General features: G+C 41.4%; 2 protein-coding genes across 4 annotated transcripts; one reads left to right on the top strand and one right to left on the bottom strand.

The window, feature by feature from the left end:
* Positions 1-161: 161 nt before the first annotated feature.
* Positions 162-6,771, top strand: fzr1a (fizzy/cell division cycle 20 related 1a). Of its 2 annotated transcripts, none has more exons than XM_053883531.1 (14): positions 162-317; positions 1,112-1,185; positions 1,432-1,560; positions 1,704-1,767; positions 2,591-2,721; positions 3,026-3,111; positions 3,547-3,730; positions 3,871-3,936; positions 4,057-4,159; positions 4,361-4,545; positions 4,615-4,848; positions 5,275-5,379; positions 5,493-5,585; positions 5,656-6,771. In XM_053883531.1, exons 2-14 carry the CDS (start codon positions 1,117-1,119, stop codon positions 5,695-5,697), a joined length of 1,491 nt encoding a protein of 496 aa, XP_053739506.1. In that variant the 5' UTR covers positions 162-317; positions 1,112-1,116; the 3' UTR covers positions 5,698-6,771. The 2 variants fall into 2 exon arrangements, with proteins under 2 accessions (XP_053739506.1, XP_053739505.1); XM_053883530.1 differs by having other exon boundaries at positions 1,429-1,560.
* A 12,429-nt stretch (positions 6,772-19,200) lies between these two features.
* Positions 19,201-23,767, bottom strand: LOC128769357 (spindlin-1-like). 2 transcript variants are annotated; one of them, XM_053883016.1, is made up of 5 exons: positions 23,643-23,767; positions 22,517-22,558; positions 22,100-22,359; positions 21,608-21,841; positions 19,201-20,443 (listed from the first exon to the last, which is right to left on the bottom strand). In XM_053883016.1, the coding sequence occupies exons 2-5, from the start codon at positions 22,534-22,536 to the stop codon at positions 20,238-20,240; spliced, it is 720 nt and encodes a 239-aa protein (XP_053738991.1). In that variant the 5' UTR covers positions 22,537-22,558; positions 23,643-23,767; the 3' UTR covers positions 19,201-20,237. The 2 variants fall into 2 exon arrangements, with proteins under 2 accessions (XP_053738991.1, XP_053738992.1); XM_053883017.1 differs by lacking the exon at positions 23,643-23,767 and adding an exon at positions 23,176-23,554.

The raw sequence follows: 23,767 nt of genomic DNA, 5'->3' as shown, positions 1-23,767 counted from the left end.
AAAGAATAAGTTCACAACAACAACGTTGAGCTTCCACCTGAAGAAACAATGAACACTATTTTGGTCAAAATTAACCTGTTAAATCGGCGTTAACTGACACGTTTCCTTAGCAACGACGGAGGTATGATTCAAAAATCGTGACGTCACTGTCTTCCCGTGATCCTTAGCGTCACCAAGTCGAACGCTCGGTCAAGAAAACAGTTGTGTTCTTTATTCTTTGCGTCTCTGTGTTACCGTTTTAAAACCGCATTCACGCAGGATCCGCTCACCTTGGAGGAAGATCTGCCCGGCGTGTTGCAGACGGCGTATCGCGAAAGGTTTGTGCGAATCGGAATGGCGAGCGGACAATTTACAAATGCAGAAGGCAATGGGCTATGTCGTTAGCATTAGCATTCCCGTGTTTACTTTGTGTTTGTGTTCACGATCTTACGATTCGACACGTTATTTACGTTTGTCTTCACCGCCAAAATGTGATGATCGCGACCTCGTTTCAGCAAATGCAAATTTGATGCAGATACTCGACTTTTGACGTTAATCCGTGTTAGCAAAAGGAGTGATCTTGCCCCCCACACCTAGTGCCATTGTGATGCAAATCACCTCAATCGTTTTATTAGAGTCACGATGTTCTTCATGTAAAATCACAGCATTTTCGGTTCCTCGTCCTTTGTTTGTTCATCGAGCCTACATCATTTAATTATCGGATTAACTCTCGGATTTACGTCAAGTCGTCTGGGGCTTCTATTGGTTGTTAAAATCGGTTGTATGTGCTAAATGTACAGCACATCAAATAAAAAAGTGAAGTAGTTATGAACGAAAAAATAAGATACTATAACTATCTTTAACCGCATCTACAACCTCCAAATCCAATCTGACTTGATCAGTCAGGTTGGATTTGTGATGACGCCTTTTATGTATTGAGTATTTATTATTTTTTATTATTGAGTATTCCAGAATTAATAGGCGTGCGTTCAATCAGAACAGATCTACAGGAATTTAAGCTCAAATAAGCGACATTGCTCTCCATTCCAGTCCTGTGTCAAACATTACTGGCAGAGTTAATACGTTCGTATGTTATATTCAGATTGATACATCAGGTTTTGGCTTGTGGCAGGTGTCATGGATCAGGCCTATGAGAGCAGGCTGCTGAGACAAATCAACATCCAAAATGAGAATGCCGGCTCACCTGTAAGTATATGTTTAATGTCGCACAGATTTCTTGATGCGTACAAAGAAATTATTAAAATGCTCTTTGTTCAATATTGATGTTAACTTTGTTAATATTTGATGCTACAATTTAAGTGTTTCTGCTATATTACTCTTTTTTTCGTTGGTTGGTCTGAACTTACAAAAGAAGCCAACAGCAGAGACACTAAGTTTCCTTTGTATTATTTTTGTTCTTGATTCTCACGTGCAACTCTTCTCCTTCAGCAGAAGGGGATGGGGTCAGCACGTCCACTGACCCCGACCAGCTCCCCATTAATGTCCCCGAGCAAGCATGGTGACCGGTTTATTCCCTCTCGAGCGGGAGCCAACTGGAGTGTCAACTTCCACCGCATTAATGTAAGAAATGTGTTGCGCTAGCCTCCTACATTTTTGTAAATAAGATTGAGAATCTTTTCACCCAGTGGTTTGTTTCAAGGCCAGCACTCGTCTCTAACTTCTTCTATATTGATGCACTGATATTGTGTTATTTCACACTGCAGGAAATCGAAAAGTCTCACAATCAAAACAGAAAAACCAAAGACGGCACAACTGACAACAACAAAGGTAGTCCATCTGCATTTGGACCTAATCGTATAGTTATGCATCAAGACCAAGTAGGTTAAATAACTGGACGAGGTTACTGAACTGTGTGTGTCTCAATATTTAGCTGCAATGAGGTCGACATATTAAAATAAATAAATATATATAAAAAAAAAAAATATATATATATATATATATATATATATATATATATATATATATATAGATAGATAGATAGATAGCTATAGATGCGCGCACACACACACACACACACACACACACACACGTGTATCTATGTATGTGTATATGTATGTATGTATATTAGCATCTGTTTGCTTTTGTTCAGGGATCTTTTTCGCTACACAATGGCCAGGGTTTCCAATACTCTGAATGTACTTGAAATTCATATAACATTGAAATTCTTATACAAATAATTTCAAGACATTAAAAGAGCTTTAGTTTAAATAAGGTGATATAAAAACTTAAATATAGCCACCATCGTGATTTATTATGTTATTGTGAAACTGGTGTGTAATATACCAAATTCATTCAAATTGAAAAATGTGGCTTCTTGAAAATATTTTAAATTCAATTGTTTTTTTAATTAAAAAAATAATCTAGTTAATGATATATAATTATACTACTAGTCATTAATGGCAGCCCAAATGCAGGTCATGCTTTTTTGTTTATTAAATCCCGTTCAGGCTTATGAATAGCGTTGATAAGGATTGAGCTGAGCGAGTGATGAATCTCCCTGGAACTTTAATGACGTGAGGGAGCTCACAGAGACTGATGGTGATCCTAATCACTCCGGCTAATTTGATTTCCTCTCTGTCTCTGCCTTCAGCGGACGGTCTGGCGTACTCGGCGCTCTTGAAGAATGAGCTGCTTGGAGCTGGCATCGAAAAGGTCCAGGACCCGCAGTCGGAGGACCGCCGCCTGCAGCCTTCCACTCCGGCCAAGAGGAGCCTCTTTAATGTAAATAGCTGGGACAAATGGGTTGCTGTCATCAGGAGAAGCATGGCAGCTTCCTTAGTGTGTGTGGGGGATTGTTGTGTTGCGTGCTGAGGATCAAGTCCAAATGTGAATGCTGGTTCGAATGTGTTGAATTTTTCTGTGGAGGAATCACTCAAAAAGTCAGTATAAATATATCAACGCATCATCACTGAAAAATGCAGCAATAGTTCAGCAGTCTAAAGAGTAACACACCTCGTAATGATGAAATGCTTATTGTAACTATTACAGTGAATTCTGTGTTAAAACCTTTGTCTATTTGTTGCAGTATTCAGTCAGAGTTAAGAGGACCCTGACTGAGGAGGATGGAAACTCTGTGTCTCCGTATTCACTATCGCCCGTCTGCAGCAACAGGTGAGGAAACCTTGTTGCGGGGTTCTTGTCCACACTCCAAAAAAATGATGCCGTTGTCAAAAAAATAGAAGAAAAAGCTGCAATTTATTGTGGTCTTCTGAACTCAGTGGCTATTTACAAAAAAGTGGAAAAAAGAGGCTATTTACAAAATGTACATGGAAAAACTGGACAGAGTTCCAAAAAGAGAAACCAAGTCAGCGTTCCAAAAAACTGAAAAACAAATGGCTCACAATTAGCTTTCCAACTCACAGGTTCTCAGCCACCAACACGCCTCAAACAATACATAATAGCTTCCTAATGTACCCCTTTTCTCCTCCCCTTGAGGAATCACAGGGCATCAAATTTCATTTGTTTTTTGTAAATAACTGCTCCGTCACAATTCTCCTCAGCGTTTCCCCCTGTCGCTCATGCTGTTACTGTGTGTGTGTGTTGCAGCCAAAAGTTGTTACGGTCGCCAAGAAAACCCACGCGGAAAATATCCAAAATACCCTTTAAAGTTCTGGACGCCCCCGAGCTACAGGACGACTTCTACCTCAACCTCGTGGACTGGTCTTCTCTGAACGTGCTCAGTGTTGGCCTTGGAACCTGTGTTTATCTCTGGAGTGCCTGCACCAGCCAGGTACGAGTATGTGTGATGATTGATGACCGCGAGCTCATTCATATCACATGATCTTCTGGCCAACCTGCTAAATTAAAGAAACAATCTAGTGTAAATGATTAATGGTTGCTGGAGAATCGGTGTATTTTTCTGTGTTCCAGGTGACGCGCTTGTGTGACCTTTCAGTGGAAGGGGACTCGGTGACGTCAGTGGGCTGGTCGGAGAGGGTGAGGGCTGTTTGAGTTTGAATCAAGGCTGTCATAAATTCATAATGCTTTTTTTGGTCTTAGCAACAGGACGTGCCTCACCGTGCTTAGCAGAGTTTGTCTGTGTGTGTTGTGTCTTAGGGCAACCTGGTGGCAGTTGGGACGCACAAAGGATACGTGCAGATCTGGGATGCAGCTGCAGGGAAAAAACTCTCCGCACTGGAAGGACACACCGCCAGAGTCGGTGAGAGCGAGACGTCTTCAGTAGCCACTTCCTGAAGTTCGAATCCATCCAGCTGTTTGTTCATTCGCTCCAATGTATAAATGATCTTCTTTCTCACTGAGCTTGTTGCTGCATTTTTCTTCATAAAAAGACTCTTGTTTGGGGGACTCAGAGGATGATATATCCTCTGAGTAGAAAATCAATTCTCTTCTCTGACTGCAGGAGCACTGGCTTGGAATGCAGACCAGCTTTCTTCTGGCAGTCGGGACCGAGTCATTTTGCAGCGGGACATCAGGGCTCCTCCTCTTCAGTCAGAGAGACGCCTTCAAGGACATAGACAGGAAGTGTGCGGCCTGAAGTGGAGCACCGACCACCAGCTGCTGGCATCTGGTGGAAACGACAACAAGGTGAGCTTGACTCTCTTCTTTTACTACTGAAGACTCATTTCTAAATCCATTTCCAATCCAACTTCGTAGTTGCTGGTGTGGAACCACTCCAGCGTCCTCCCAGTGCAGCAGTACACGGAACACTTAGCTGCAGTCAAAGCCATCGCCTGGTCGCCGCACCAACACGGCCTGCTGGCCTCAGGAGGTGGCACAGCTGACCGCTGCATCCGCTTCTGGAACACTCTGACCGGCCAGCCGCTCTACTGCACCGACACCGGCTCACAGGTCTGCAACCTGGCCTGGTCCAAGCACACCAACGAACTGGTGAGTCCCTTACGTCAGTGACCTTATTCACTCTGTAGTGAAATGTTGGATAGGATTTTGTTTGGAATACAAGTGACATCCAACTTACGACCTGCTCGACTTACGTCCACCCGAACAAATTTTTATTTTTTATTTTATTTTTTTATTCAATGTGTGGCACCACAGCACGTAGCAGCCCGGCATCGCGTACCACAGTTACGGCAGCACAGTATCCCAGCACCTCACTCTCACACAGTGATCTACCACTACAGTAGTGCCTATAACCCTCGCATCGGCTATTTTGAATGGCATTCAACTTTCGTCCAATCTGACTTACGACCGAGATCGGTTCCGGCCATCCGGTCGTAAGTCGGATGTTGCTTGTACTCACTTCAAGATTTTATTTGAGATTTTTTTCTCTAAACTAAACATGCGTTTTCTCTTCAGGTCAGCACTCATGGATACTCCCAGAATCAGATCCTGGTGTGGAAGTACCCCTCCCTCACTCAAGTGGCCAAACTGACTGGACATTCCTACAGAGTTCTCTACCTGGTCAGTGGTCATTTCATGGTTCTCCCTTCCAAACCACAGTTTGACTGCGGATAAATATTCATGCAACTTTGGAGGTACATATATTCCAAGTAGTCAAAGACGCATTTCTGCAGGCCATGTCCCCTGATGGAGAAGCCATTGTGACGGGAGCTGGAGATGAAACCCTTCGCTTCTGGAATGTCTTTAGCAAAATGAGATCGACCAAGGTGATTATCCTCACGTTCCTGCTCCAACGTCCTGAGATTAAACCGGTCTTGTTTATTTGTCGTCCCGCAGGAGTCTGTGTCGGTGTTGAACCTCTTCACCAGGATCCGATAGTGGCGCACCTCTAAAGACTCTAGCGGGACTCATTTGCATGCATCATGTCTGAGCTGTAACAGGACCTCCTGTTTCTTTACTGGTCTGCAGAAGCCCCACCCACACCCTCACTTGTCAGCCAAGTTGTAGCAGTAGGTTGAGGACAGCAGTGTGGAGGAGAGGCTTGCACACACACGTCCCACCTCTGCCTGCACGACCCGAGCCGCCGACTCCCGAACATCGGAGCCACTTTTGACCCGCTTCACCCGGTTGTTTTGTTTACAGACTGGTTTACACCTGCCAAATTGTGTGTCCATCTGGTTGCCTTATTTATTTCTTATTTTCTTTTTTTTTTTTTTCTTGAAAGGAATTTTAACAACTATTTTAATTTGTGTGTTTGTGTTGAATGCTGTTTGCTTTACTTTTATTTGGGTTCATCTGTGGAAAACATTTTGATTCACAGCTGCAGAAAACATTGTTATTAATGACAAGATGGTGTGTCACTCTTTGGTCATGAAAGTTGGTCACACTTTTGTTGCATTACTTAAAGCAGAGTTTAGGAATCTTGTTTAAACCTGTTTAAAAAAAAAAGTTAAAACTGTCATGTCATGACCTTTGCTCAAAACTGTGGATCGATCTCACAATATATTTTTTTCTGCCCTTTGAATTGTGATGGTCATTGTTTTTGTTTCCCCCATGTGGCAGTCAGTATGGAATATTTAGCTTCTGAACGCATTTCATGTAACAACAACAGACAGCCTTTAAAATATGTCAAGGAAAGGCAAACTGCCGTGACACTTGTGCTTGTTCCTGCTTCACTATGATTGTACATCAGTATCCTCTTCTCAGCAGTTGTGTTATGACGGAGGAAGAATATGTTAGCATTTGTATTTTGGATTATCAATATTTGAGTGCATTATGTCACTAAACAATTGAGAATATTTGTGGAGAGCACTTGCACAGTTATCTTTCTGCAGGAAGTTGGTTTACTTTCACTGGCTTTGTCAAGAACTTGAATTACAGGAGTATTGTTGGAAAAGATGCATATTTCTGTACTGCAGTCATTACCGATTAAAGAATCATATCTCCTATGAAGGAGTGTCTTTATTTGTGAATGTGAAGAGCGTTTTTATTCGTGTATATTCCTCCGCTGCCTTTCAGTCGCGACCTGTCGCCCGCGTGTATGATCAGCAGATGGCGCTGTCGAGTATCGCTCAACAGTGTGTTTGTAACAAATAAAGATCCCAAGGGCTGCAAATGTAGCCTAAACATGATCTAAACGTACGCGAGAGCTCCAAAACCATCCCACACAGACACGGTTTCCCCCTTCAGGCTTCAAAATAATTAATGTTCACCACCGCCTACATCTCTACATGTGACCTCTGGCCTCCCCAAATCACACGTTGGCTTTGAATAAGCTGCGCAGCGGCGCAGGGGCGGGGGGGATATTGGTACTAAGCGATTCATAGCATGGTTGTGTAATTCTCAATGTGCCGATGGAACACAGCATCAGGTGACGGCGTGGAAAAGATCAGAGGAAGGTGCACCACTTTCTTCAAACAAGTTCATTACATGCTGAAAATGTCTGTTGAATATTAGCTTGCGCTGTGCGTCAAAATGCTCCTTCACCAAGAACTGACTCACAGCACAAGTCACTCTGGTTATCATCCTGAAGCACAAACCTAACTCTCTAAATCCCCTTCCGTCCGCATCCATTTTTCAACTTTATTTTCAGCATCTATTTGTCTATCTATGTATCATCCATCTATCTATCTATCTATCTATCTATCTATCTATCTATCTATCTATCTATCTATCTATCGATCTATCAATCGATCGATGCATCAATCTATCTATCTAGCTATCTATCCATCCATCCATCTATCTATCTCTATCGATCTATCTATCTATCATCTGTCTATCGATCCATCTATCTATCTATCTATCCATCCATCCATCCATCTATCCATCCATCCATCCATCCATCTATCTATCTATCTATCTTTCTATCTATCATCTATCTATCTATCATCCATCCATCCATCCATCCATCCATTCATCCATCCATCCATCCATCCATCCATCCATCTATCTATCTATCTATCTATCTATCTATCTATCTATCTATCCATCCATCCATCCATCCATCCATCCATCCATCCATCCATCCATCCATCCATCCATCTATCTATCTATCTATCTATCTATCCATCCATCTATCTATCTCTATCGATCCATCTATCTATCTATCTATCTATCTATCAGCACCCATTGTATCTTCTCAGGTAGACAGGTCGATGTACTGTTCGATAAGTGGTTAATAACCAGTCATTTATCAATCATAGTTATCTCTGGGGAAGAAATGAATCCTGGTTATGTCTATAGGACGCGGCAGTGTTTCATGATTCCACACCCGCAGCCGAGGTCCTGAGTCTCTTCCCCCCTCCAGGCCTGATTGTAATGTCATCTGAATAACACGCACAGTCCATTCTCGTGAGCAGACGTTTGAATAGGAGACATTGAAAACATTCATCCAGCTCATGGTGGGCAGATGTTAACAATAAGGCCTGGAAGCAGAGACAGAAAACACAAGGGCTTCGCTAATATGCATAATCCTACCTCCTGATGTTTCCATCAAGAGGCACAGAGTGTGATGTTCATTATAGCAGCGAGGCCTCGCTGCACAGCGAGCAGCTCTTCCCCCAGGTTCCTGCCTGAGACCAACTCTTGACTCCCATTGTTCGCCGGCCCTGCAGAGGGATATCAAAGGAGCAAGGTTTGTTAAAAGAACTCATTTCTGCCGCCACCCAACCTTCTCCCTTCTGTGTCATCCAGTCGGAGCCGAGAGGGTCACTTGTGTGTCTTGTTAACAAATACACACTCGCTACTCACCCCAGCAACACCTTCCATTCATGACACGGGGGATGGGTGTTTTCTCAGCCGCCTGGCAAAGAGCAGATGTCAAAGAAAGATGCTCTGGTTTAGCTCGCCAAGTAGACGGTGATCCTTCTCCACGAAATGTTGCACTAAAAACACCAGGAGCGATAAATGTCAAATGAGATGAAAGTGGTGAAATTAGAAGTGAATTTGCTGGAGACGGAATCGACAGAAACTGTCATCAGCAACGTAAAATGGTGGACTCGGAACTACTGTTTTCATAAAAGTGTTACCTCAACACAACAGTTATCTGTAAACACTTTCATCAGAGCGACTCCCCACAGACCCCTGTGTGGTGTCAGGCCTCTTCTGAGATCCCAGCTGACTTCTCTGATCCGGGTCGTCTATAACAGCATTTAACACTTCGAGAACCACCACTTTGGAATTATCGGCAGGTTTGGACTCCAAAAAGTGCCCCTTAGTCTTTGATGTCCAGATCAATACACAGGTTTTCCGCACCGAAGGCCAGGGTCAGAGGTCAGGACGTACCATGCCTGTGATGGACGCTGGTGATGACGGACCAACCTCAGAGGGTTTTTAGAAACTGTCGTGCCAGGTAGCCAGCTTGATCTTTCAAGGTCAAAGAGCAGGTTTTTCCACAAACGCCTTGACACATTAAGGGATTGAAAGTAGGGATGGAAGTATTATGCTCAAGGATAGGAAGATGGACAGGCCTCCTACACTTGGGTTGAGTACGCAACCAGGTATTCGCTGAAGCAATATTGGGATGGATGTTCTCCGCTCAAAATGAAGCAGGTGGTTGGATAAAGGGCCGTTTTGAGGAGCATCAAGGAAGCACAGAAATGATGGACCCATCAGTTGCCGAAGCATATCTCCACCGACTCTTACTAATCTTCACCACCTTTGCTTTATATCCGTGGTGAAACAACAGGGACTGTGCTGCCCTGGGGAGCAGAAGCTCATCAGCTCCATGGTTCTCGGACTGAAAACGGGTGTTGAAACATCGAACTGAGCAGGTTGGTACCAGCACTGAGATCACAACTTTGTCCATGGGTGTCAATTATTGATTGAACTTTCTGGAAGGTGAAGGTGTGCAGTGAGAAGGAGGAAGGTGTAGGACACATCTGAGATTATAAAAGAGCAGCAATCCAGAGGAACACTGACAAGAAAATGACAGTACTTTTTTATATTTTTATCTTTCGTTTTTACTCTTTGAATAATCTGCACATTTACGACATTTGAAACAGGAGTGAACTTCGTGGTCGGATGTACGAACACACTGAGGTAACTGTGGGGCTGTTATGTTATTCATGACCAAAACTTCAAGAGAGAAACACTTGCAAAAACAGTTCCTATTGTTGACGCTTATGTGCGCATATTCAAGTAAGTTTGATCATTCTGGTGTCAATTATGAAAATACGATTCAGGACCCTCTATGTGTTATTATAAGTTTTATTTATTTTTATTTGTGTTTGAGTTTTGAGTCCCTAAGTGTACATGCTGTGACAACTTTATATTTTTAAGGAAATGTTCTGAGGGAAATATTTGTCATTATTGCAAATAGTTAAGTGTTTAATTTAATTATTTAATGTAAAGTTATATGTTCACAAATATAAATATAAATATAAATATAAATATTATTTTTTAGTTTTATGTCCCTTAAACAATACAAAGTAAATGCACAAGCACAATACTGCTGTGATCATTTGCATCAGCATAATGTTGTATTTTACAGCTGACTCTTTAAAGATGGTAACGCACAGCCAAAAATATTTTTTTTCTTATTATTGTTTGCTCCTCTGTGGCAGCATTGATGAACTTAATTCTCAAGTCCTCAATCATCCTCACGCTCAGGGTCGATATATCTTTCTATTTTCTTTGTAAATGAATTTCAGATCTCCAAAAACTGCGCTTCAACAAACACTGAAAAAAACCCTGATAAAACCAGAGCTTTTCAGTTGAAATGTGTGGGTGTTTATACTGCGACACTAATCAACCAATCTACAAAGGACTTGCGAAAATAATAATATAAATAATCATCAATAACTTGCATTGTTTATCAATAGCTTCACCAGCTCTCACCAAGTCAAGCTTCTTCATTTTTTCATTCATATGGAATGATTTCAAACTTTAAGTTCTTGCTGGTTGTTCGAGGAGCCATGTCGACCACACAAGTGGTGAAGAAGACAAACATGACAAAATGTTGTATTGAAATTATTATGAATTATATTATTATAAATAATACAGATTTACTTGGAATATATTGGTTATTATTATTAGTAGTAGTAGTAATAATAATAATAATAATAATAATAATAATAATAATAATAATAATAATAATAATAATAATAATAATATTATATTAGTAGTAGTAGTAGTTTGATATGTGCTGTAGCTTTTGAGTCACATTATTTACTCCAGATTCTCAGGATCTCTGGCGCTACTCCTCTATGACTAACACATTTTCTCACTTTGTTATTAAATTAACTTGTCTGTCTGTGTATGTCAAAACTCTGCCTTACACCAGGACACAAAGACATTATCAGAAAAACAAATGGAGCCATTAAGCAATCACAGCAGCATTTGTCGTTCCATGTTTCGAGGTCGTCAGAGAAGCCGATGAACAAAAAAGAAATCGATCAATGCTCAGCTCAAACAGCAGCGCGTAGCATATAAAGACTGGGAGAGAGAGGAGAAGAAATGATGAACACAAGGACGTGTAAAGATGGAAAAGCACAATAACAGGGCAGCAACAGCGGAGCGTGAATAGAGAGGGACGTGGGGGCAGAAGGAGAGTAGCGTGTTCAAGTTAAATAATTATGATGCTTCTGTGAGTCCTCCGCTGCACTTCTGCTTAGATGAAACTTCAAGGTTTCCCATCTTTGAGTGGAGCATGAGCTCATGGAGATTCCTGCTAAAACCCTGGTTTCCCTTAGAGACAATGCAAGAAGAGTCCACTTGCTTGAACAGCTTTTTATTTTTAAGGTGAATGTTCTGAGGGAAATATTTATTGTTATTGTTATAGTTCTTCCAAGTACTTAAGTATTTAATTGAAAGTGATATTTCTATCTTCTAATATTAAAATGTAACATTAAAGTATAAATATAAATATAAATATACATATACATATACATATACATATACATATAAATATAAATATAAATATAAATATAAATATAAATATAAATATAAATATAAATATAAATATAAATTGAGCACTAGCCTCCTAAAATGTTATGCACGTATATTAACAGTAATAACAGGGTAATATACGACTTAAGAAGTAATAGTCCATTTGAATATACTACTGTGGTTTTAGTGCAGTGCTGTCAATAAGACCAATGATTACATCCCCATGTATCATGTTAAACTCCTTCTATCGTTGATCTTTTTTTCCTTTTTTTTTTTATAAACCACAACCATATGCAGCCACACGCGCTGGTTCATGGACCCTCATGTAATGTGATTTGTCTGGGCCGCACCCAGAGCAGGTCAAGATGAGAGGAGCCACGTCATTGGCGCACGCCTGTGTCGTCATCAATATCCTCCCCGCCCTCCCTGTCTTCAGTCGTATATAAGCGCACCGATCCATCTTCCTGCAGCCCGACCACCACCGCCATCATCCGAACTCAACTAGGAGCAGCCGGTTCCGACCCGGACTCTTGTCCACAACGTGAAAGAAAAGAGGCGCATTCGCAGCTCCGCCCGGTGAGTAAGCGTTTTAGCAGCTAAGCTAACCGTTGCTAAGGTTCAGACCTTGATTCATTTTGTGAAGAGCCCAAATAAGTCGCGCATTTAAAACCATCCAAATGAGAATATATTTGTGCGATATGGAGTGAGTTCCAGATGAGCTCGGTCCGTGACTCTTCCTCTTCCTGCTCCTCCAGATGAAAAGGTTTGTCACGCCGTCGCGTTGACGTGGTTTGAGGAGAAACACACACCAGACGGTAGTTTGCTTCTCGGTCGCACGTCGGTGGATTTGAGCGCATTTGTAGTGTTAAAAGCTCCAGAGAGGAAACTTCGGGGCAGCAACAGGTGGCATGTGTTTTTATCTCTCTCCGGGCCGCGACATCGAGGCGAGATGTTGACGAGATGGAGGAAAAGTAGGGCGTTTTTCAGCACCAGAGTCTGGACAGCTCCCACCTCCTGGGTTTCCGCACGTCGCTCTGCCCTTAGAGCCGCTTTTTACGGTCGCCGAGGTGTGTTTACTCTGGAAACTGCGGAATTATTTGCCCTTCAAATCGGGAAGTTAAATATAAAAATGTGACATTTCTGCCGTGGCTTTCATTTCCCTCTGTTTTGCACTTGAAGGAAGTAGCTTTCCTTCCCGCTCTCCTCCTTCCCCCCCTTCCATCCTTTCACTAAACTGTCCCCATCTTCCCATCCCCCCTTCCACTCACTCCCAGTCTTGTTGCATAGCTACCAGATTAGAAACATACTGGAGATGCAGGACAATCTTTCACCTTCTCCCCCTCTCGCTCTTGTAATTGGCTGGGAAGCAGAAATCAGGGAATTTGACGGACAGATTTTTCGCAGATTCGGGCGCACATTATTCCATTTATTGTAGATTGCTGTGATCTGTCTGGTCCTCCCCCCTTTCCTCCTCCTCCTCCTCTCTCGTCTCTTTAGAGAGGATCTGAAAGGTTGGCATTACAACAACAAAGGAGGGATGGAATGTCAACGGGCTTCAGAGAGAAATGAGGAACACATAGATGGGAATCGTACGTTTCCAAACCGTCTAAAGTTCACGACCTGCGCGGACGAGCCGCTCCAGCGCTCCACAGCGACACACACACACTCTCTCTCTCTCTCCTTCCCCACTAAATATATTTTTATCAACTCTGGAGTCTTTCTCTGATGCTGAAAATCAATACACAACATCGAACAGTCAATAGGAGTGATTTTTTTTTTTTTTCCAAGCCTATTGGTTTGTGTTTTCTTCTTGTTTTTCTTTCCCTCCAGACACTGGATGCGAAGAACCGGAGCGGAGAGGTGAAGTGTTGGTGGTTCTGAGTGGAAGACTAGTGATTTTGTTGTGATGCTGATCAAAGAACAACAAGTCCCAGTCTGCCTCTCAGCACCAGCACGGCTCTTCAGTCCACGTCAGCCGCCTCTTGACGCCGTGTTTTTTCCCCCCTTCTCATGAAAAGAACAAAAAAAAAATCCTTTAAATACCATCTGCTTCATTCCTGTGTCCCTTTGTGTTTAGCCATTTTAATTAATTACAAAATGCAATTAAGTGTAATTCAAGCAGGGATGTCCAGGGAAGAGAAATGCAGGAAATTAAAACTGCGCTCGACGCTGCAATGCATGACATTATTACCTGTTTCAATCATCCCCTTATCTGCTCTTCTAATTGTGGACCCCAGTGGCTGTGGTTTTAATTCAAATGTTTACTACTCATTAATAAATCGAGCAAATTGCAAATGCTTTTGTATTTTTTTTATTTATTTTATTTTTTTGCATCAACACAAACATTCACTTCCTGATGCGAGTCACAATGACCTTTAGAGAAATGACTTTTATATTTTTAGTTTATTACACTGTAGTGGCAGCAGGAATATTAAGCAGCGCTTTGTGTTTGAAGCGGAGAGGACTCACTCACATGCAGAAGGAGCTTCGGTGAAATCATGAAACTTTTCTTTTTTTTTAAATTTAATTATAGACATTTCAATTAAGTGAAATCTGGCCCCAAATGTGACGCTGCTTGTCTGTCGTGACCCTGGGAGCCGGTGTCATGATGGGCCCAGCTTGTCACTGTAGATCAAATGGCTGCTCCTGATATGAAGGTGTCAGAGCTCACGCTGTATCGCAGTGTGTCGCATGCTGTGTAGCTGTAGGCCAATCACGGTGCCCATGCTGACCCCCGTCTGCTCAGTGGCAGTGGTGCCAACAATGGACGCCATCATTGGACCACACTTCTTTTACGTGAAACGGAGCAGTTTTTGCAGCGTCGATGAGAATATATCGGAACATAGTGATTGATGGAGAGGAAGAATCCTGTCGGCACCTTTACAGAGAGACAGCTCACTTTATTTTTGTGTCACTACAGTGTAAAAATACAACAAAATGGCCTGTCAAATAGACAAAATGACATAAACATAACATGTTTCTTTAGTCTGGGATGAAGACGACAATCTTACTCTATTGACTGCTCCGGATTCCAGGCACCTTTTGGGAGGGGGAGCTCACCTTGATCCCACCTATGAAGAAGAATCGCAGATCATGCAACCCATGGAGCTAATGCATAGGATCATAAAATACACAAAGCTATAAACAGCATCTTCAAATGAGGAGCACTAAAAAAGTCATCTGAAATATGGCGATTTCATTTCCTAATACTTGACATTGATTCAGCAGTTGCTTTAGAAACAACGCCTTCCTTCTGCTCACATCGTAGGTCGCCTTCATTGGATTGTCAATAAATGTCATAGTTCAAATACATGAATCGCTATGAAGCTGCAAAGTTTCAAATAAATAAATGTGAATAAGCACCTCCGTCAGGTGCAGCAACATAAACTCACATCTGAGTTTTTCCATCCACGTCGTCGCTGACGGGGGAGGGAAGGAGGGAGGGAGGGAGGGAGAGAGGTGGGAGAAGGAATAAAAATGACATATGTCTATTTTTGCTGTTACCAGGATACCTGCATGAGTGGTCAGACAGCATCTGTTTTTCCACATGGTCAAGTAGGAGCTGCGCACAAGAGCAATATTAATGAAAAACCGGGTAAAATAATGAAGCCTGCATTCTGTTTTCCAGATTGGCGGAAACATTGTAAGAGTGTGTGTTCACAGAATTACTCAGCAACCTGAAGGTTAAATGAGTGACCTTGAACTGGAGGACACGCTGAGCTGTGGAGCATAATCTGAGGTGTGACATTCAAATATGAGGGAACTTCATTCATGACAGGTGCTAATCCCAGCGACTCCAGGCAGTTTTGGGGTCTTACTGGTTACACTGTCATTGAATACTTGAAGAAGACATTTCCAGCTCCCATGTCATTGATCGAAACACTCTCTCAGAAAGACACACGGCTCAGCTGCACATGTGCCAAGTGTCCTGCTGCGACTACAAGTCTGGAATAATCTGCATCTGCATCCACTGACTTGAAACATCTGCCAGGCGACCAGCAAAGAGAGTTATGTTTTTATAAGTCATGAATGTGTCACTTGACTATATAGCCACACAAGTTATCGATGAATAGATTGATGAACGTTTTTTGAATAATAGTGTTTTAAAACAAGTTTATTTTGCATCAAGCTGGAATCAGGCTGCCGGCTAACATCATTTTCCCACAAAAAGTGTTTTAGTTCAGAGAAAGATGCATGCAAAGCAGCAATATTGATAAAAATAAACGGGTTAGTTGTGTTAATACTCGAGCTCCTGTTTTGCACTGGAGAACAGCCACTCTCCAACTTCCTTCTGCAGCTCTTCCTGCTCTCTGACTGCATCTGTCTCCGGACCGTCCGCTCACCTGTCAACCTCCACTAGCTCATGGTAGCGACTCAAAGTAAAGCGTGAGCAGTTTGGTCTCATCTGTTTGTGTCATGTTGCGACCAATGTGCATCACAAGTGCATCAATGAGCAACTGGTGTTGCAGTGAGTAAGTCAGAATATGAGTGTGCGCATAAATGAGATCTGAATGGAGTGAGTGAATCATCACTATTATTTTTGTGCCCAGAAAAGCACTTTCTCCACGCAGAGCTAACAGAGCGATGAGGTGAAATAAACATCAACGTTTATGAAAATGGAAGAGAAGACTCTGTGTCGTAGGTGTCACTTTCACTTTCAGGTTAATGCGCTTTTGTCCCATCTACAGGTCCAGGTCCAGGTGTGTATATATTACTTTATTTAATCGAATATATATATATATATATATATATATATATATATATATATATATATATATATATATATATATATATATATATATATATATATATATATATATATATATATATATATATATATATATACTGTAGTATAGTATATATACTATACTATACTATATTACTGAATCAAATGATGGAATCATACATACATTTAAACAACAAAATATTGTTTATTTTGCATCAGTTTGACAATAGCACAATAAATCATGATGGTGGCTATATTCAAGTTTTTATATCACCTTATTTAAACTAAAGCGCTTTTAATGTCAAAATATTTGTATAAGTATTTCAGTTTTATAATATTAAATTAAATTAAGTTTTTTATCATATTAATGGTCCATGTTTCTTCTTTAAATGACAAAAATAAAAAGAAAATCCTCTTTTGTAGCCTAAAATAAATAACAATTGCAATATAAAAAAAAAAATTAAGCAATATTTTTTAGAAAATGAGCGACTCATAATTGTCAGTTAAAGTCTGCCTTATATGGCTACTACAGTGTGACACACTCATGAAGGAGTGCACCAGTGAGTGAGTCACCTGCACGCGATGTGGGTCACACTCTGGAGCATGAAGATGTATGCGTTCATACCCGGGTGCGGTGTACGTCGTGGCAGGAGAGCACAGGTCAGAAACGTCCCTCTGACTCATCTCTGACTGAAAAGCAGAGCAACAGTTAACAACCTCATCATCATCATCATCCTCCGCACCAATAGCTCCTCTCAGAAAAATCACAAGACGCTTCCATTTCAAACAAACCGTATCTGCACTCATTCACCCCGTAAGTCTACAGTTCGCGGGCATGCTGGTTTTCATATATAAAACCGGTTGCTAGGCAACACAAAAGAGTCAATTGTATGTGCTCAACGGACAATAAAGATAAAAAAAAAGTTTCAAGGTTTTTCCAGGAAGGTCCTTTGATAATAGAACTGGCAGGTTAGAGGAATATACAGCTGAGCTTTTTCTGGAAACAGTTGGTGAGTGGAGCGCTCCAGTCTGATTGGAGAAGGAGCACAAAGAGCTGGAGAAATCGGGCGCTTTCTGTATTTTTCCAAGGCGTCAGGGGGTCAACGACGGCCGAGGCTGCTTCCACCCAGGTGTGTCACCAGATCCGGTGATGAGGACAAGAGCGCCGCATGTTCAAATGAGGACGAGTCACAGCAGAGAAAGCACCAGCTGATGGTTTCCATCAGACATATTTTCAGGAGCGGAGGCCACGTGTTGTAGCATCCTCCATATATGCTGGCACCAGCAGATGCCAACTGTTCCCAACGTCCATGCTGGCACGGCACCACGGCCCCCTGGTGCTACTCTAGAGAGGGAAGGAGAAGCAGCTCATGACAGACTCCAGTGAGCCTCGCTCTCCGATTCTCACACTGAATTAAGAAGAGGGTCAAAGCACATGACCAGTTTCTCATTTATGAACCTTCATTTCTGACTGGATTACTTCGCACCCAAGAGCGAAAAATAATTATGCGTACCTCCACCTTCAGGTGTGAAGCTCCTCTTCCGCAGTAGAGGTGTGAAAAACTATTGACACAGCAATACATTGTGCTACTTGGCAACAAGCTAATTACTTGGTGAAGTGCTAGTTGTCAGAGTGCACAGGTAGATGGCGCCAATATGGCCGACAAAAATAGCAACACTCGCTTGACTAAAAGGCGTGTGAAAGTGTTGCAGCTTCCAAGTAAAAACAGGAAAGAAATAACTATATGCGTATGTAACGCTGCATTTTCTTCATAAAGATAAGTATTTTACAGTCAGGTTTTTGACTGTAAATGCTGACTAATAATGTATTGTAATATTACTACAATTGTACTGTATTGTAAATAGAAATCCAGGCAGTCTGAGATCGAGACCCTAAAAAAACAGTCCTGAGACCAGTCTCCAGAACAGGACACACAGTACAACAAGACTACTGTGTAGATCATCGCTGTATATAATAATAGCCTGATATATTATCGTATCACAGCCCAAGTATCGTGATGTGTATCTATATCTGCCCGGATGTAGTTCCAGGATATCATTGTCAGGCTCACCTACCCCTTTACTTCTTGACATTTTAGTGGAGAGTAATAAGCTTAAGTAAGTTGTTTATTTCTGGGATGCTAAAACGTTTATTTTGGCAGGAATCACCTGAAGAAAGGAACAATGCGGCGTGAGTGAGGGACTATGGCTAGTAGAAGGGCCCAATTTTAAAATCAATATTTGCCTCAATAGCACCTGACTCATGGCCATGAACTGAAAGGTCACAGTTGGGACAAACTGTCTTGCTTTTAAACAGAGACCCGAAGCACAGCAAAGCTCAGGTCCGCCCAGTTCTGAGATCTGTGGTCGAACCTGATGCTGAACTCTTGTTCACGACCAAGAAGCAGCCTGGATTTAGATTGTTGACTGAAGTGTTGCTGCACTTTGACTCACAGCCGATATATTCAGCAACTCCTATAACCACACCTGGAACAGCAAAAGAAATGTCAGCGTTTTGGGACATTTGGATGATTCGAGTTCTTAATCACGCTCAACATTAATTAGCAGATTCTGATCCTTTGATTTGATTGGCCTTTAAATGCAGATGCTCATCAGCGGAGTGATTAAAAATGGGAATTAAGGAAAAGTCAGGCAGAACCAAGAATGCTTGTGTGGTGTAGATTCAACACGTGCTTTCAAGCTAGTGGAAGCTCTGCCTCACGCAGCAGCTCTCGTCGGTGGAAACAGGCCAGAGACGAGAGTCCAGTTGAAATGTTTTAATTAAAAATAACATCATAGTGTAAAGGTGACGTCACAAATTCAAGCTACACTAGCATTGATACGGATTATAAATTATTTTCACAGAAGGGAGGAACAACAATCCAATCGTTGCATTCTCTGAAGTGCTTCAAAACAGACCAAGATATGTTCATGTAGCCAATCTGCTAAAAATGCCTTTTACATTTGGTCAGACTTAAACAAAACATGTTGTGCTTGTCACACAGAACTATACATCCACAGCCAAGAGCATTCGACAACAATCGACAGGAAAATAGGATTAAAATCATAATATAATTTCAGATTATATATACATGACAACGAAAAAAAAATATTCTGGATAATAATGCGTTTTGTAGCCTAAATATCTCAGTTAACATTTGGCAAATAATGCAGGCCTGCTCAACATGTCAACATCAGGAGGCATAAATAGTGACACAGAAACATCTCAGGGTAGATGCTGAACTTCACATAAAGAACATTAGTTTCAGTCAGGTGACAAATAAACGCCAAACAATGTGACATCTGAGATCAAAATCTCTATATTCAGGAAAGCAAAGCAGTTGTCACCAGCAGCCGAGTTCCCCGGAGAAATAAATAGCATATAAGGGTGAAATGAAACACCAGCTAAACACAGATGCATCAGAGCGAATGCAATTCTTTTAGTTTTATATTTAGTTTATCAAAAATTCAGAGATGAAGACGTAAATATACACGTGTGGTTGAACCAAAACCATCGAGCTCCATTTCATCTGCTGGGCTGTACAACCGGTCTCAGACCTGTTCTATTCACAATTAAGGTGACCGAAGAACATTGAGCTTAACTTAAAGGTGATTATGCAAAAATAAGACATCTTGTAATATGTTTAAAATGAAAGAAAACGTGTTCAAATAAAAAAAACAAAAACAAAAAAAACAAACGTTCTGATCTTCGGCACGTCGCCTCCTGCTGGAGAAGATAAAAACTGTAACACTATGAAGGGTGAGGTCCTGCCAGGTAAAAAGGTTGGCTGTCCCACAGTCAGTTTTAGGTGGTCTTGACCAGGTCGTACACGTGGATGTGGACGTCGTCGTCGTACTTGATGTAGTAGACGGTGGGTTTGGCAGGGACCTGGTAGATGACCAGACCCGTCCTCTTCAGGCCGTTGTCTGTTACGTACTCCACCTGCTTCCCCACCAGACTCTCCGGCTCCTCCCCCGGTTTCCTGTCGGCTGGAAGCAGGTGCTTGTTTTCTGAATGAGGGACAGACAGACCTGACTTGAACTTTCCAATGGCATTACACCTTAACTTCAGGGTGTGTTGGGAAAGCTCTGGTCCGTGTGCAACACGTGGCCTTGTGCCTTTGTTTATCAATCCTCAACTCTGAATAGATAGATATATTGAAGATTCTGTTTATTTTTAAGTTTATTTTCCCACATAACTACCTTAGTAAATCCAGGGGTTCCTGGTCCACTGATCACACTGATGCACAAGAAACGTCACAGCTAGGATGATAACAACAACAACAAACATGGAGGAATCCCTGAACAAAAGCAAACAAAAGCATCTGTTTGCTTTTGTTCAGGGATGTTTTTCGCTAGACAATGGCCAGGGTTTCCACTACTCTGAATGTACTTGAAATTCTGATAAAATTGAAATTCTTATACAAATATTTTCAAGACACGAAAAGAGCTTTAGTTGAAAAAAGGTGATATAAAAATTTGAATATAGCCACCATCCTGATTTATTGTGCTATTGTCAAACTGATGCAAAATAAACACAAATATTGTTGTTTAAATGTATCTATGGGTCCATCATTTGATTCAGTAATATACCAAATTCATTCATATTGAAAAATGTGGCTTCTTGTGGCAAATATCCATAAACCATTAAACTGCGATTAATTGAGATTAATTAATAACAAATTCTCTCTCTTAACAAGATTATTTTTTTAATCGAATCCCACCCCAAATTTACATGTTAAAGATATTTTCTTTTATTTATTACAATTATATTATGTTTTCATCCCTACCATTAAATGTTAGATCATGCTGTTAAAACATTGTGTATAGTAATTATAAATCAAATTATTAATTTGAACAACTCTTTTAAAGCATTTTTTCCAACATACAATTTTATTTTTTTATTAAATGCATATATATATATATATATATTTATATATATATATATTTTTTTTTTTTAATTGACCCTTTTTGTTACTTATACATTACTGATATCACCGACTGTTTTTCTTACTTTCTTCTCACATATTTTTCATATTTTTAACAGGTGTTGTGAAAACACAACACTTTTCTTAACAGAACATTATAATTACTTTTAGTTTCAACTGATCCCTCCGTGACTCTTCATGGTTTAAGACAGCAAACGGTGGGTACTTAATGAAAGCATCTCTGTACCTGACTCCGGCAAAACGCGCAGATCTCCGTCCTTGTAGTCGTCCCACAGCTGGTACATGTAAAGCACGGGGTCCTTCTCGTAGGTGATGTAATACCAGTGGGTCATGATGGGGGCTCGGGACAGCACCATGCCCCGCCACTCGTTTTTCTCACCGTCTTCCTTTTCGAACAGATGCTCCACAGCCCGACCCACCAGCTCCTCTGCCCCGGGAGGCACCCTGATCTTATTATTCACTGCAGGAAAGACAAGACACATTGAAGGGCTCCCTAATTGGGACGGTCTTCAACCGCCAGATGTTACTAAATTAATTTTCAATCAAACATTTGGTTATCTCTTCATCAGCTCCACGCAACCCGCACACCAGCAGACAACGCTCATTAGCTTTAAAGTCATTATTTCTTGCACTATACAGTGCCACAATATAAAGATGAGCAGAGGAAAAACTGCCACGAAATGACATCTTTATACAGGTAACTTCAAAAGTTACTTACCAACTTTCTCTGCCAGAACCTGAAGGTTTGACACCCGGTTGTCTTTGAAGAGCTCGATGCCATAGACGCAGTCGAAGCCGTCATATTTGACCATGTAGAGAGAAGTGTTGACGGTGAGCCGCTCCAGGACCGTGCCTTTCCACTTGGTGGTGTTTCCCTTCTCTCTCCAGTTGTGCTGGATCCTGCGCCCCAGCAGGTTGTCAGGATCTGGACTGAAGGTTGAAGCAGAGCTCTCGCTCAGCTCTTCGCTGCTACGCTTCCTGTCAGCACATCAGTGTCACGCTTTTTATCATTTGAAAATGACAGTCATAGGATTAGCAATATCGAAAGGTGTTTTTTAGTGTCAATAAAATTGTAAATAAAAAAAATGTATGATTAAAAAGCTTGGTCTAAAACAGTGAAGCCCGGTGATCCTACCTGCCTCGTTTCTTCGACATGTTTCCATATATATTCACAAGCCTGAAACACAAGGGCACACAAGTGAGGGAAGGTGACAAAAGCAGATGTCCTTTTTTTTGCTAAATCAGCATGCTGGTTCCCTCAGTAGACTAAACACAAGATTCCCCGGTTCAAGGTTCTGTGTTCGGAAGAGAATTAGGGCCAGTGAAAAAAAAATAATTCACACTTTAAAGTCAGAATTCTAAGGTTAAAGTTTTCACTGGCTCTAATCCTCTTCCGTATTCCAAAAGATATGTACTATAGAGAGGTTAGAATAAGCAATATATACTGTCATGTATGTCATCTTAAACACATGAGACAGACAAGTATTGATATGAAAAGCTGTCTTTCTCTTAAATTACATTAAGTTGATATAATTTTGAATAAGTTTATTTTACAGAGTAGCGTCTGTCAGAGTGGTTTTACAGATCTGACTTTACTGAAAAACAGACGTGGCATTTATCATCATATGTTTGGTTCCCGTTGGTCCCGTGAACTATTTTAAATATGTATAGTAGTGACATTGCGTAAGATATAGGTATATTTCAAAACCCTACAACAAACGTTCCATGCGCGGCAATCTATTTATTTTATAAAGTTTATAAAGAGCGATAGCAATGACTGCAATGTTAACATACTTATCTCATATTAAGTAGTTCAGTCACCGGATGTAAACAGAGCAAGCCCGATGCTAACGCTAGCAGAAATAGCTACGCGCTAACTTCAGTTTACATTTCTCCACGTTTGCGTAACGTGTCCACAACAGCTGATAAAACGCTGCACACAACCACTTCCAGCGGGACAAGTGTCGACATGTCGTCGTGGAATGCAAAAACAAAAACACGAACGCATGCTAGGTGGCTAACGTTCACGTCCGGTGTCTGTTGCTTCTTGTTGTGGGGAACATTCCTGGGAATTCGGTGCCAGGCTTTCTAAACATAAGCTTGACTGAACAAAAGGACCAGCATCGCCATGTACGCGCTGGTTCGGTTCCCAGCATTCCGTGAGCAAGATCGAGCGCCAGACCCGTGAGCGAGCACGAGAGACAAGTCAACAAGATCAGGGTCGATAGCGAGAGTTTGCCAGGGCGAAAGGTCCGACCTACCTGGTCTTCTATTTCACATGTGTTTGTCTCTGGCCAGGAGATTCCTCCACCAGACCGAAGCGATACACAAGGAAACGACTCCTGGATAAAAGACTACAAATACCAGAAGGTTTCTGTAGACCACA

Source organism: Synchiropus splendidus, chromosome 13 (assembly GCF_027744825.2).
Source record: "Synchiropus splendidus isolate RoL2022-P1 chromosome 13, RoL_Sspl_1.0, whole genome shotgun sequence".
Lineage (NCBI taxonomy): Eukaryota > Metazoa > Chordata > Actinopteri > Syngnathiformes > Callionymidae > Synchiropus > Synchiropus splendidus.
The sequence above is the reverse complement of the archived record's forward strand: the minus strand, read 5'-3'. Positions and strand labels throughout refer to the sequence as shown.